We start from the raw sequence: 15,801 nt of genomic DNA, 5'->3' as shown, positions 1-15,801 counted from the left end.
CCCTTCCAACCTAAACCATTCTGTGATTTATACTAAACCCCCTAGTTGAAGCAGCATCTGTTTTGGTCTGCTGGGTAGGGCTGCCACAGCACCATGCTGCTGCACTTGACGAGCAAGAATATTTCAAAACGAGCAAGGGAGGACCACTCTGTGACCCAGCTTGTGCCTTTGAAGAAATGGTTGTGCTATTAGGTGTGGAAAACCTCAGAGGAGAGTGAGTGGGACTCACTGAGAAGCAGTGAAAGGAGTAAAGGCAGATCAGACCCCAAGTGTGGGGGCAGGCCAGAGCCGAGCTCCAGGTAATACTGAGCTCTCATTTCCAAGTGGTGGGGTATCAAAAGTTTCCCTTGCCCAGTGGCGGTGGGAGGGAAGTTGTCAAAGGCAGGTGAGGGTAACTGCAGTCAGAAACAAAAGTTGTTTTTAAAATTTATAGATGGCTTGTAACTCCTCTTTCAGTGTCTGAACTTCTAAGCAACGTTGGTTGCCTGAGGCCAGGTTGTAAAGGACTTGGTTGAAAGTAAGCTGGAGGTTGTTAATAGTTTAAGGGTGAAAATATGCAATGAATTGCATAGAAAACAGCCTATTATAAAATAGCTTGTATGAGCGATGATTAATTAAGTGTATGGAAAAAACTGTTAGCTTTTATCAGCAGGTGATTCTGGAGGCAATAAGGTAACAAATGTGGAGGTATGATGACAGTAAAAGGCAAATCATCAGGGAAGAACATGGTCATGGAGTTTGAGAACAACTAAGGAGAGAGAAAAGCAAAGTATTGGAATTAAGCTGAAATAAATTGATGTTACAGTGTTAACATATGTCTGCCTCAGAGACAGGCTGTGTCTACTTAGACTAGACCTTCCACAAAATTTTTGCTGAAATATGTTGTGGACTTCAAGGACCACCACAAGCCTCAAAGCAGTTAAAAGTGTATGAAGGATCTTTGACAAAATAAAAAGTTCCTGATAAGATAATGACAGAACAGTTAACTTATCTGGAAAGATATATTGGAAATTGTCCATGTTATCTCCAAACTGTGAGTGATGGTGAAGCAGAGCTTGAAAGCAGAGGGGTCCTGGTGGTCAATCAATGTGTTTGCCACAAAGTGAGGAACCTGATGGGTCGAGTGGCTGTGACCCTTGGAGCTCCCCACATCAACAGCTGCTTGTGTAGGTGTTTGGATTTCCAGCAAAAGATCCCGTACCCTTGCAGACAGGACAGGTGTCTCAAGTGGAAGTGGCTTCCATGGACATGGACGAATTAAAATAGAAAAACTGCCTGTGGAGCAGGAGAAAGCTACCGGAGGGTGGCCACCGAGGGAAACCATTGGCTTTTTCTCATGATCACCTGCTTTTAAAGTAGAAAAAATTCTTTATCTGCAGTCGCTCTACAGGGAAAGCTTAGAAACAGGGTCATGTTTCCCAACATCTGATGAAAACTAAAGGAGAGGAAGAGAGTTAGTGTAAGCGTTCAGTTTGGTCTTCTGCTGTTTCTGGCCATTTAGCCAAAGGAGCTGAACTGCTTGGCTGCAGCACTGCAGCCTGAGCACTGCTGTCTGGGCTTCTGTGATTTCTCACTTCCCTACGCTTGCACAGGGACTGCTATTAATTATGGCACACCGACGTATGAAAACCCAACTGTTATTTAAATATATTTGAATGGGATGAAAATAATTTTGATATCTATATGAATAGATTATCTGGTATCACAGTACAAATATTCTACTCTTTACGTTTTAGGCTATGTTTTTTAGAATCATAGAATGGTTTGGGGTGGAAGGGACCAGTAAAGGCATCTATTCCAACCCCCCTGCAAGGAGAGGGAACATCTTCAACTCAACAAGGTTGCTCAGAGCCCCATCCAACCTCACCTTAAATGTTTCCATTTCTTTTTGCATTGAAGCAAAAAACAAAAAAAAATTCCAAGTCAATTTTGATTAAAATTGAAAGCAACTCAACATCTGTTAAGATCCTCAGGCACTCAAAAAAGGGCTTACTGTAAATCTGAACATTTTTTAAAAAATAATCATTGAATCAGAATTAAACTTATGTTGTTTATATGTCTTCTCCTAATTCTGTGTGATCACATGCTGACTGTTTTGTCTTCCAGGCAGATTTTCTTGGTAACATGTCATCTGTTTGTGTGTGAAGAAGTGTAAAATGACTAATCCTTTTACTATTTACATTCATAAAGTAACAATTCTAGTTTTGTTCTCGAAGCAATTGCTAAAAGCCCTTCCATGAAAACACTAGACTGAGACAATTAAATCATCAGTCCTAAGTATTTATGCGTCAGCAGTGTTATTATATACTTCACCAAACAAAACAAAATTACCTTGGCAAGAGTGTCTTTTCTGTGGGCTTAAAATTGCTTACACCATTTTTACACCTGCCAAGCTTTGAAAGCTATAAACGGGGAGATTTGCGGGGAGATAAATATATTTTTATATATATTTATGCATAAATATATACACATATACACTGATCAATATATTTTTGATGCTGTAAAGGAGGAGAAGTATGGGAGAAGACACTACGTTGGAATATCAGCTTATTGATGCTGTCGCTGTCTGAGGGGTGACACATCCTGGATTTCTGCACTGTAAAGATCAGCAATAATTTAGAAGTATCTGAAAAATCCAGTTTGCGAGTCCTAGAAGGCGTTTGTGGGTTTCTCTGAGGTGGTGCATTGGTGTGGAAGTTACCTCTGGTCAGGGTGGGGCAGGCAGCCATTTTGTTGGGCCGCGTTTCTCTTGGCTCTTTGGGTTGGGTGGAGGGGTTGCTGCCCTGCTGTGTCCCATGGACTTCTGGCAAATTGGCAGTTGAAGCTCCCGATACTAAAAGCACAGATATCCAGAAATACCTCTGTTAGCGAGTGCTTCTGGTAGGCTCTGAGTTCACAGGGACACGAGGAAGCCAGCAGGCAGGTGCTGGAGGAGCTGGGCCAATGTCCGGCAGGATGAGGGGCTCATGACAGCCTGGGAGATAGGTCTGTCCCGGTGAGTCTGAGGAGATCTAGCTGGCCAGAGAACGGTGTTACAGAGGAAAAGTGAGGTCCTGGACATGATTTTGCTTGCTGGGAAGGTGGAAATGGAAATCCTGTCTTGGTTCTGCTGGCTTCCCGTGCTCTTTGCTGCAACCCTGCAGTAGTGCTCTTCATAAATGCCAACATGTCGTATTCCAGAGAGGCAGCATATTTGTTAAGATATCTATGTGCTTGGGAAGTCTTTGCATATGGGAAGCAGCAGGCCTGTAGATCTGGGAAGCGCAAGCAGCCAAAGAGACACCTGACAGGTTTTTCTGTGCTCCTCACCACGGTGGTGGAGCTGACCAGGCTCCCTGGGGACATCCTGCCTCCATTGCTGGCTCCCCTTTGCCTTCTGGCACCTGAGTTGGATCATAGCAGATTATTTTTATGCTCATCGAGAAACCCTCTTTACAAATCCAACTGTTAAAGAACCCAGTAACTGGTTGTTGGAACTCCTTTAATTTCTTAGTTGTCTTTTATCTGGATAAATACCTTTTTTCCTGGAATTCTAGGTGGAGGGCAGCTAGGATTTCTTTTGCATAGTTAGGCAGCACAGATGTGTGTATATTAAATATATGTTGTATATACTGTGGTTTCCCATAATCCAATTCAAATACCTTTTTGATTTAACATTAAGACATAACTGATTGCTTTATCAAATGGACAAGAATTGCTTATTTTCCTGGACAGACCTCAACACTGTTGAGAAATTAATGGCGGTTTTAGAATTTATGAAGGGCAAAGAAATGGTATTCTCTGATTCAAAGAACTAATTAAAAGTAAGTGCCTGTGGGTATTGGGTCGTCCCCCCCCCCCCCAGCCCCCCCAACATTTTAGGAGAATTAGACTAAAATTTAATAATTGCTTTTAATTTTACAGGCAGCCAGCATCAAGCGTGAAATGACCTTCCCTGCATTTCAGCAGGAGGATGTAAAAAGTGACATCAGTCAAAAACTGCCAGACCAACAGTTTCTCCTGTTCACCACAAAGGAGGAAGATTTAAAAACAGCAGAGACCAAAAAAGCCAACAGAGCTCATGAGTATGAGAAAGAAAACACTCGTTCTGTTTGTCTTCTGGAACAGAAGCGCAAGGTTGTTTCTTCAAATATTGATGTGCCTCCAGCAAGGTAAGGAAAGTTGGGGTTTCTTGCTGTGTTTTGTTGTAAACGTCTCCCCCCACCCTCTTCTTTTTAAATGGGATATTAAAGGCAAACTTGGTAAGTGGTCACATCCCTGTGTAGGTGTACAGCTGGGTCATAATGTGGTCTATGACATTAATTAATAAAAAGTAATGAGGAAAAACAGGGAAATCAAATTTATACAAAATGGGGATTTGGTAATTTTGCTTTTTAATTTGTTATTCCTTGAGGATCTGTTGTGAATGCATGTGTCTTCATCTTTCACATCTGGGTGGTTCCGCTTTTAATTATAAACTATTTATAGGGAATTATTTTGAGAAAAATACTTGTTCCTTAATCTGAGATTTGACATATGTCACAGCAAGAAATTAAAGGTTTTTTTGTTTTTGTTTTTTTTTTTTTCCTTCCTGGCATTTAAGTGGAATAATAGTAAGAGAAGGAGAAACTGAGAATTTCATACAAGCTAGTGATTTGAAGAAAAGGGGTTTGAAAGCACAGTCTGGAATGTTGAACTTTGGGCAAGGACTTCACTGCTTTGAGAGAGAATGAGAATGACTTCTCTAGGAAATGCTGAACATTAGTATAAAAGAAACATATCCAGTAATGCTAAACAGACTCACTTGTATCACTGGTGAAAAACCAACAACAAATTGAATATTCTGCATTGCAAGATGACAAGCGTTTTTTGTTTTGTGGTTTATAATTCCATGTTTGCATCAGTTTTTTTCTTAAGCTGCCTGATAAATTAACTTGCACATAATATTCAGTGAAATGCCTTCTGAGTTTGTAGGGCCACTTTGAAAATATGTAGTCAAACTGGATGTTTTGTTGTTTTGCGGTTTGCTTGCTTTTCTAAAACCCAACATATAAACCAGCAGGTTCAGCCACATCATCCAGAACAGGATGACCGTTGTTTTCTTCTGGCTCTCATAGATGACACTTGTGAAAACTGCAAAACTCATGAGCATTTTGGCAGACATGCTTCCCCAACAAGGTGGAAATGAGAATGAAAAACATCCTTAATGCCTTCTTAAGACTAATTGTGACACCAGTTGTGAGCACAAGATATCTGGGATGATAGGAAATACGTTCATTTGCAAAGGTGTCTTCAAAAATTGTTCATTGTTGCTGTGTGTTGTTGTGAACAGATAAATGATCTTACTATATTGTTGTGTGTTTTCAGACATGCAGGTTGACCTGCTGCATTAGCAGACTTAGAAAATGAAGTAAAGGTAGAGTCTAAATTTGATAGTATGGTAAATATCTCCACTGTTGCTACAGTTTTGATGAGAAGTTGAGGTTTCCCTTTTAATCTAAGGTGATTTATTGGGCTGTTTGTCCACTCCAGACAAGAAGAACACTAAAACATTTGCTTAGTGATCTTACTACATATTTGTTGTTGTAATGAGGGGAATGCCCAGTCTCTCTTCCTCTTCAGCGCAGTTTGATCTCTTAAGTCATACTCTCTGAGAAGTGAGAGTCCAGGCATTTGATGTTCTCTTCCCTCTTTATAAACCCCTTCCAGTCTTCTGTCTAGGACTGCACTTCTGGAGTTGCATGTTCCCAGAGATGAATTCCTTCTCTGTTCTCCTCCTGGCAGGACTTGTTGACTGTTCTCTCCTCTTACAAGAACATCCATCTGCCTTTACAACTTGCTGATTGCCTTCACAGATTATTTGTCATATCCAGTTATGAAAGGAATTAAACAGATAATGTTTACAAAAGCATATGAGAAGAAGGGAGTTTAATTTGCTATGGAAATGAAGCTTGCTATTTATTTTGTTTTAAAACCTTAGTGGAACTGAGAAGGTTACCCACTTTACTTCAGATGCCAAGGTAAAGGGTAACATCAAATTTTGCAGTATCTCACTACATCCAGGACAATATGTAAGTGATTTTGAGATATAAGTTTATTGAACTGCAGAATCCTTATTAAGAAGGGCATGTGAGTGCTCTGAAAAAGTGTCTGCAAAAGAGCTGTTAACATGGATAAGTATACTTCACTTTGACCACGAAATGAAACAAAGCCCATTCCATCTTACCTGTTTTTAAGGATCTCAATTAATAAGAATGAAAATCTTTGTGAGGTACTGTATACAAAATAGCTAACAGTTCAGAAAGCACCGGCATAATAATTGTTGCTTCTAGAGCATTCACCCACGGGGCTTTTGTTATTGCTTATAGACTCTGAAATTTTAGAAATATGAAAATATGTAAACTGAGTCCTTGATGTTTAGGGTGATTGGTACTTAGGGGCACTGAAATTAAAGCAGAGACAGGCTGGTAGCCATCTCACGTGGACGTGTGGGACAATGGGAAACTAACGGAAATCATGGACACTTCAGGATTTTGTTTGTTCATGAAATCTTGAAAGAAGGAGTAGATCTCATTAATTAATACAACAACGAAAGAACCTGAGCCCACGCCTTCCACGCTCCAGGCAAGAGCCTAACTGTTATTAATTAGATATAATTAGCCCAACAGTTATGTACTTGGCTGGAGTGTGGAAGGCGTGGGTTCAGGTTCTTTAGTTGTTTAGTTATTCAGAGCAAGGACCTGAAATGGGGTGTCTGGTGTACAAGGGAGGTGTTTTAACCATCAAAGTCCTGGCATATTCAAGATGTTTCATAGGGCAGCTCTTTAAAATAATAGCGTCAGGCTAAATGTAGCAGACCTGAAAGAAATATTTTATTGCATGCAGGAGAATTTTAATATTGCAATTAAATCAAATTTTAAGTGCATTGTCTGCATGTTCTATTACATCCTGCAGAAATACTGCAGACCTTTCTTTCTATGTTATGTGCTGAACTGCGTTAAAAGAGGAGAAGACCGTGACTTTTTCTTACTGATTTTTATGCTTGGGAATGCAAAAATGAAATGAGAGGTAAACTGTGTTAAGTCTTTGCCTTTTCAGATGTCTTCATCTGGTCAAAAATTTACATGAGTTAAATAGCTTTCTGGCTTCTGAAACTCAGATGAGTTTAAATGACACTGTTCAGCTTGAGTAGATGAATTATTTAATGTAATAAGGAAATTTGAATTCCTTACTTTCCCTTTAGAGTTTAAATTTAGTGGTAGTTTTGGTGCATAAAGGACTGCTGTCTTGGAGGAAAGGGTCTGACCGCTTGAGTATAAACTGCAGTTATCTCTGAGAATTGATATGTTATCTGTACAACAGAGGAGAATATGCTTTAGGTTGACCTGCAGTTCAAACATGAGTGATCAAACACAGCCCAGATCCGTAGGATCTGAGTAGTGAAAGGTCATTTTCTAAAAAGAGAGTGGTGTTACTGAGGGACTAATTGCCTTGTTTTGTGGGCAGAAGTAAGCACTGGACTATCAGTGTTTTGGGCAGCTATATCTGAGCCCTACCCCCGGACATGTAGGGGTCAGATGTACTCAAAGATGATGCCTCCTGTAGGCAGCAGTGTGGAAGTTAACAGAACCTTTTTGTTAATTGGTATTTTCTATCAGTTACTTACCATAACACACAGTTACTCCTGAAGCAAGTCAACAAGAAAGAGGAGAAAAAGCCTGGGCTGCTGATACGGCGGGTGTGAGTCACGATGTAGAGACCCAGTGTGGATCAAGGATGAGGATGGAAGGGTGAGCGATGGAGAGCAAGGGATGAAGCTTCCTGTTTTTTGAGTAAAATGTGAGAATAAATGTCTGGAAATGGTGGTGGCATTCAAGGTCCTTCTAGATGGAAGTGTTTTGACCAGCTGTAGCTGGAAATCTTTAAAAACTTCTATGAATTAATGTCAGAAGTTATGTCCTTTCTTGTGTCTCAGAAAGGAGTAATTGGAAACATCCAAAAGGTTAAGAGAATTAAAGAAGGAACTGGGTGCACATCACTCCTACACCTCAGATGTGTGGAAGTGTTTGAATGGTTTTGCTTTTGTTGACCTTTTGCTAGATGACCTCAAAATTTTGTGACATTTGTATTGTCCTCTTGCCATATTATTCTCCTTTTCCCCAGTCCTCCTGTACCCTGTCTTCTCTGAAAAAAAATAAAAGAAAGAAATATGAGCCTAACTTTTTCTGCATTAAGTTTGTGCTCTTAAAGGACAAGTCAAAGCTAAACCTCAGCTGTTTAAGCTCTTCCTACAGTATGAAAATAGCTGTTGTGCAATAAAACCTAGTTCCCATGCTCTTCCAGTTCACTTCTATTTAGCAGTGACATTTGCCACGACAACAATATAGTGGATTTTGCTATCTTCTGTTTCTTCTATGTGTAACAAAAAAGTTGCTCAGCTACTGCAAAAATATTTTTTATTCATGTACCTAGACTTTATCTACTAATTAGTTTATAATATAATGGAAGAATATGTGCAGTAATTAAGTAAATTAAGCTTCTCTAGGAATTCTTTCTTGTTGCCTCTTTAGGTCCTTCTAGAATAGCTACAGAAAACCAAAGCACAATGAATTGCAGCCCTGTTTTCTGACCATGGTTAGAAGGGAACAGCAGTGCTGCATTGTCATCCCGATATGATTTTCTTGCCTGGTCTCTCCAGGAACGTAGCTCTGGGCAGCCTTCTGATGAGAGGGTGTGTTGTTAGTCCGTGATCCTGCTGGGCACGATTGATTATGTACCGTGCATTTCAGTGGAAACATTTGCATATTTTCATAGCCTAAACTCTCCGGGAACCTGACTCCAAGATCAAAAGTGGTATCTGCTTAACTATGATATCCTCACTAGGAGGACTTCCCAATCTCTTCGCAGAGAAGAACCTGACAATCAAGTTGTGCTTTTCTGTTGATCCAAAGATGATGTTTGTTCAGAGACTGTATTCTGTGATGCTTCTCCATCTGTTTTAAAGGGCTCCTCCGTTCTCCTTGGGGGAGCTCCTTTCCTGTTGCCCCTCGGTCAGGCAGCTCAAGAGGCCATCAGCTCTTTGGTGGCTGCTGTTCGTTTGGCATCAGTCAAATTGGATGAAAAGAACAGGTCAAGAAGCCAGGCTGTGCTTCAGCTTTACTGACTGTACCTCTGCGAGCTGCTGAGCTCTCTAGCTTTCCTTCTGGCCCCAAAGAACTTCATTGAGGTTTCTCCAAGTTTTTTCACCGTCCTATAGGTTGAGTGCTCCTATTTCTTAAGTTTTATTTTCTGTGCATTGATGATCGTTAGAAACTTTGAAAATGGTTGTTTTTCTTGTCGTGAGAATTATTCCCAGAGTCACTCCCATATTTCAGGGCTTCTGTAAAAACGTTGGTAGTTGCCAATACCATGCATTTAAAAGCAGGTTCTCCAAATATCCACACCAGCTAATTATTGAAGTAGTAAATTGTTGCTGTGTTTTGCTAGACTACTTTAGTTAAATATGTGTGCAGCTTGATTGGATTTCACCCAAGCAGTCATTAGAGCTTGATTGTGTTTAATATTGATGGTAAACTGCTCATCGTGGTCTGCTGCAAAAAGGTGTGGTACCTTCTAGGATCTGAATGTTAACGGGGAAAAAGAGGCTTATCCAAAGAGCTATCAGAGAATTGGTTTGCTAGCACATTTTGAAGGAAAAAACTGTATTTTTTGATGCTGTTTTCTAATCCTAAATTTTCTTGGCGTTTTAGGAGGACTGTATTATGTGCTTTCAGCTTTAGAGGTCTTTGATCTGCCCGCAGCACGCAAAAGCAGCGTAGCAGAAACTTCTTTGAAAAGTGTAGATTTAATTGCAAATAAAAACTCAGCAGGTGGCTATGGCAGAGCCAAACCAGGACTCCGAAAGTCACCTTGTTCATTTAACTTGAGTGTCGTCTTCCAGATGAGGTGCCTGGGTGTGCATGGTGTTTGTTGCCGTGATAGCTGAACCGGCTGCTCACGATGCTGAGACAGATGACTCTGTGACAGCTCACAAGCTGGTGGAAACTCACCTCTCCAAGTGGTGGGATGGATCAAGTCTCAAGAGTGCTGGGGAGCAAAGGACAAACTCAGGAGGACTGTCCCGTTCAAAGGGTGGTTGACCACAGGGATGGTTGAGCTTGCTATAAAAAATACTGGATTTCAGAGCTGGGTGGTACAGACTCGGGCATTAGCAATTCAGAAGTCCTAAATGCCAGAGAGCCACAGCTATATGCTGAATAGGATCATTTGTTGAAAAAGGTGTAACATCCCCTGCTGCAGAAAAATTTACTCCGAAAGTGTGCGTAATGTATCTTTACTTGGTTTTTTCAGTGGGCTTTTGTCAGTTCCCCCATTTCTCTCCTTCGTGTTCTACTGTGTGCGTATCTGAGATACGGATCTGTTACTGACGTGCCCACAACCATCGAGTTCAACCAGTTGTGGGTTGTAGAGGAACCAGTGATGTGACTACCACAGTTTATTCTTTCATCACCAGTCTTAGATATGCTGGCTGGCCTCTCCAGCAGGATTTTGCCAACGTGATATTCTTGTTAAAGTGTGAATTTTGGATGTGTTTACATTGCTCTTGAGGTATTTATTCCCAGTAATGTTCAAAGCAGAGGGAATATCAATCTCATGGATAAAGCAAAGTGCTTTCTCTGTTCTTTACTCACGGTGGTTTGCATTTGACAGCGATTTTCACACAATTTGGTATATTGGCAACTATGTGTGGTTGTGGTCTTTGAGCCTGGTTTACTATACTTGTGAGAGCAGGATGTGATCTAAGAGTGATGGACCTAGCAACAGTATGGATGAAGCTTGCTTCTCATGAATAAGTGGCTTTCTGTTTGGTGGGACTTTTTGTAGCATCTGGTCATCACGTGAACCTCTTAGTTCTTTCTTCCTGGGTTTCCATAATTTTCAACTTTCACCTTGTCTTCTGAGGTGTGCAGTAGTATTAATATTAGGAGAGGGACCTTCTAGCACTAGCTGATGGCACCTGGATTTTTGGCCAATGTTGCTGTCTAGTCTTTAACTGTGGACTTGCAGTGGCGTTCCCAGGGAGTGAAATTCCAGTGAAAAAGAAAAGCATGAAAATTTGATTGTGCAATTAAATGTGGCAGTGCTAAGTTGTCCTGCTGCCTGGCACTGGCGTCTGTATTATTGTAGGTACTTATTATTTTCAAAAAAAGATTTTGCTTGTGTGTGTATACCTATATATACACATGCGTATGTATATACACACATGTAAATAAGTTTCCCATTTCTTTAGAAAATCCAGTAATCAAAGCGCTGCTGAGAAAGATTTGTCTTCATCTGTAGAAGTGTTAACTACTTCTCTTTAATATCTTCCTCCACTGGTAGCCAAGAGAAAACTCTAAATAATTCTGTGTGATGGAAGTTGCCAATGGACAATGATCTCATTACCAAGCAAATTTCAATTTCCTCTGATGTGGTGCAGAGGGAAAATGTGCTGTCAGTCTGCAGCGACCATTAGGCACAGTTCTTGAAGAGCTGCATTTAGTTGGCATTGCTGCTTTACCTGTTGGCCATTGATGGGGATGCAGGGCTTAGCCTCTGCTCTTCAGTTCCCTTAAAAAAGTGGAGTGTAATTTCAAAATACTCTTCAACAGCAGGCAATATTCAATAGGAATAATTTCTTTGTGGATTGTGTTAGCTGTGGCACACAAAAAAAAGTTCCACTTGAAATGCCATCTGTGCTGAGAAAAAGAAAAAAGTCAATGGGTACATGGTTTATAACTTGTCTATCTGTGAAACGTGCAAGAATGGGTTACAAATGTATATGGTCACATGGATTATGTACATCATAGCTATGTTCATAGCTATAATTTTATTTAAATGATATAAAATTAAAAGATTCTATTTTATGCAGTAGTATTCAATGTTGTATTGTAGAGGCCAGGAAAGACATGAAGCTTGCCTTTCTGAGATAAGTTGTATCACTGATTGTATTATTTTTAAAATATTTTTAGAAATTTCTGTCTTAATTCCTTTAGCATCATCTGCATGAAAAACATTAATTTTACATATTTTTAAAAAAGGAGGTAGAAAGTGTGACTTTTCTCCATTGATAGTAATATGCCTGCATTATGTGTACAAGGGTTTTTCAGTGTTTTGTTTGTAGCCTTAAGACACTACACTACAATGAAACGCATCTAACCCTCTTCATTTTATGAGGTACATGAAGTGTCTGGTTGGTTTGTATAGACAAAAGGCTATTTTTAAGGTGCCTTTTATTAATTTCTGTAAGAAAGATTTTCTGTTCTCTATTATATGGTGGTTTATATGCATCAGCTACTTGCTTTGTCTATTAGTACTTCAGTTTTTTTGACAACAGGACTTATTAAAGGGTAGAGGACTTATCACTTCAGTATATCAGTATCTAGATTAGGATATATATGTAAATTAGATGTTTCTAACAGGTTATTTTTATTTGAAGCAGAGCCACATCTTCTTCAGGTCTTAAGCACCTGTGTGGTTTATATAAGCTCCAACTCTTCCCTTATTACTCCCTGATGGTTTTGGGAAAATGAAGTGTTGCTAGATACACAAGGTCTGCATGAGGCAGCTACCATTTTCCTAAGTTGCTAGTCTTTCCAAATAAAACATCCTTGGACTTTATTCCTGAAGCAGCACTCGATGAGGTTGTGTTGCACTGGACACGTACTGCTCGTGACCTGCAGCGTGGCTTTTGTTCCCTAGAGAAAGCCTAGTTCCATACCTGGCTGAATGGCTGCCTTTTGGAAGTTTGCAAGAGTTAACCTTTTGTGTTCAATATATTTTTAATACACGCTGAATGACTAATTCACGGTTTTCTTTAGCCAAGAATAAAAAATAGGGTTTGTTCTTCCTTTGTTCTTTGCTCACTATGTAAAGAGTTCTGTGATTTTTGCAAGGGTCTACATTAAATTCTGCCACAGGAATTCCTGGAGCTGATCTGATACTGTGTCTGACGTGACACCGGGCCATCTGTGATTGGTACCCAGTGAGGAGACCTGAGGTAGGGACATCTTCAGGGGACTAGGAGCAAGCTGGGTGTGAAATACCAACTTCTGCTGTTAGTGGTCCCAGCACAGAAAGTACATCCTGAACTACCTTGCTCTTCCATCCATAGAGTAAAAGATTAAATGAGATGAGACACTTTCCGAAAAGTATTTAACATTCCCAAGCAAATGTATGTTTACACTTTGTATAGAACCGATGTTTAGAAACATAACTTTGTTCTCATCTTGGGATAAAACATTCTCTTTTAGTGGCTGTGGGTGGTGTGAAACGGTTTGTTTGATAACCACATCTTCAGAATAGCCTCCTTGAGGAACTGAGGGAAAAAGTATCGAGTAACACTGCCACACTATAATAGCAGTGCGTTTCTTTTCTTTAATTATACATTATACTAAATTCTAGGTATCTGAAAGTTGTCCTTCCTTTTCTCCAGGAGCATACCAGAAGCCCATGTGTGCCTGGACACCTCTGTATTGTCCTATGGAAATAGTTGTCCTCTGTGGTGTCACCACTGGCATACTGCATTGAACCTGCTATTGCGTTGACACATAGATGTTTTTAAGTAATAGCAATATTCCAGATGGTAAATGGAGTCAATAGTCAATTGATGCTTTTAATAAGACATTCTTATGTGGTAGTACCATTGCTCCTCATTTCATTTAGTTTGTTACCCAATACTTAATGTCTTGGCAATTTCTTTGAGGAGGAACAGAGGGTGGTATTTCCACCAGCAGCAGATGTGCCATCGTTATGGTCAGCTTCATAATGAAACAAAGCCTGTGTTAAGATAATGCTTTCCCAGGGAAAAACCCCATTAAAATAACTTTGTAGTCTTTTACTTAATTTTGTACATGAGGGACATTCTTGATCCCATACTGTGCTCCTAAACTTAAGCTCCCTGCTGTGTCTGTCTGCTTTTCTCCTTTATCTTAATTTGGATCATCTCTCTTGTTTTCAGTGTGAATGTCTGATTGGTTCCTCCGTTGAACCCCAGGCAGGCAGTGAAGTAAGGTCTGAAGAAAGGCATTTAGGACTGTCCCATACACACCCCCAGTGCCATGCACAGCGTGGAGCGGGAAGCACTGTGTGCCTGATGGCTTGGTGTGAGGAGATCCCTTGCCTGGCTGGTTGAGGAGGGAAAAGACGATGAAGAGGATGTGCCAGGCCTATTTTGGTATTTCTTTCTAATGAAAATTCTATGAAAAAAGGTTTGATGCGAGTTCCTGAGAAGTCTGTGCTGATGATTTAGAAAAAATATTTTTGATGCTCTTTCCAAGCTTGTTAATTACTCAGAACGGCATCCTGAAGTCACAGATCTTTGTTTTGTTAATGTCCTCTTAGATTAAATGATTTGACCATCTCTTTTCCCTCTCCTCTCTTCTCTAAACCAGCAGGGGTGGGGCTGTTAGTATGGGGCATGCTCATGCTATGTCTTGCCTCTCAGTATTCCATAATTTATTTGACATAATGGTGCTTGCTTTTATTGGGTTCACTGGGCCCTGGGTTCCAAGATTACAGATGTGTAGTTCTCATAGTAAGTGCAGAGTAACTCTTAAATCTTATTTTTTATGTATAATACATGCATGTGTATATATAATCAGAGGGTAAGCATGTGTTTGTGTGACATGCTTGTGCAGTCCTCTCTAGCATCCTGAGAAATACCTTGCTGAAATTTAACCTTTCTAAACCAGGGTTGCTACTTCTAGTAGCTAGCTAGAGTACTTTTGGATCACAGGAATAATAATAACAGCAATAGTAAAAATCTAATCGATGTTGAAAGCCCTTTAAAACATGTCACATAAAAAGGCTTGTGGTTACACTGAATTTCTATTTTGTGGTATATATTTTATGATGATGTTGACAGAAATTCAAAGTATTACAAAGGAAGATGCATTACAATTTCTTGCTAATATCTGAAGCAAATATGTGCAGGGGAGTGCAACAATTATGTCATTTCATTCCGTTTTGATCTAAGTAAGAAGCTTGGAGAGGAAATCTACATTGAATGTATAATATGGGTCTTACCAACATAAACATAGACCCCCTATCAAGTGCAAAACCAAGCTTTCACATCTTAAATTAAGACATAATATGTAACATTAATAAACAAGGCTTGTATTGTTCCTTCAGATACAAGCTTTGAATTACGTTATGCAGCAAATGTTCTTAGTTATCTTTGGGGTTTTTTTTTCTTTTTTCTTGGGATTTTTTTTTTTTGTTGGCAGCTTGTTGTGCAGACATCCACACTGTTCAAAGTATTAGTTGGGTTTGCATGTCATGCCAATGGCAGATGAATTGGAGAGGCAGTGTTATCTGCGGTGGGGAGTTGGATTTATGAGCCAGGGAAAAATGTAGTTGCTGTGAAAGGAACCATAAGGGGTCAGTAGATGTCCCACAGACCTCATACTTCTTCTGTGGGACAAGGATTGAGGGCTCAGCATCGTGGCTGCAGCTGAGGCTCCCCAGCAGCAGGTTCTGTCCTTATTTCACCCATGGACACATGCCCTGAGGTGGAGGGGACTGCTCGGGGGCAGCTGAGGAGACCCTGGCTCCCAGGGAGTTTTTATTGCCTGTGTCTGGTAAAATACAGCCCTTGTAAAGGAGCTCCAGTTCATCCCAGTCCTTCAGTGCCATCTGTGCCTTTGGAAGTACTGCTGGCTCTGGTGCTGTTTGCCTCTCTATGGTCCTAGAATTATGCCTTATTTATTTGCTGTCAAATAGATCAGAAACAGGAAATGCCGAAGATAAATCTTTATTCGGACTTCAAAACTGAAAACAACC

At 40.2% G+C, this 15,801-nt stretch overlaps 1 protein-coding gene across 1 annotated transcript in view; it reads left to right on the top strand.

Annotated features, from left to right (window-relative positions):
• The first annotated feature begins 3,907 nt into the window (after window positions 1-3,907).
• Window positions 3,908-15,801, top strand: part of ZNF704 (zinc finger protein 704) — a 70,435-nt gene continuing 58,541 nt past the window's right edge. Inside the window, exon 1 of the mRNA XM_014965154.1 lies at window positions 3,908-4,151. Coding sequence (XP_014820640.1) covers window positions 3,925-4,151 — 227 coding nt within the window. The 5' untranslated portion in view covers window positions 3,908-3,924. The remainder of the gene's footprint in view (window positions 4,152-15,801) is intronic.

Source organism: Calidris pugnax, unplaced genomic scaffold, assembly GCF_001431845.1.
Source record: "Calidris pugnax isolate Ruff unplaced genomic scaffold, ASM143184v1 scaffold41, whole genome shotgun sequence".
NCBI classification, from domain to species: Eukaryota; Metazoa; Chordata; class Aves; order Charadriiformes; family Scolopacidae; genus Calidris; species Calidris pugnax.
The sequence above is the reverse complement of the archived record's forward strand: the minus strand, read 5'-3'. Positions and strand labels throughout refer to the sequence as shown.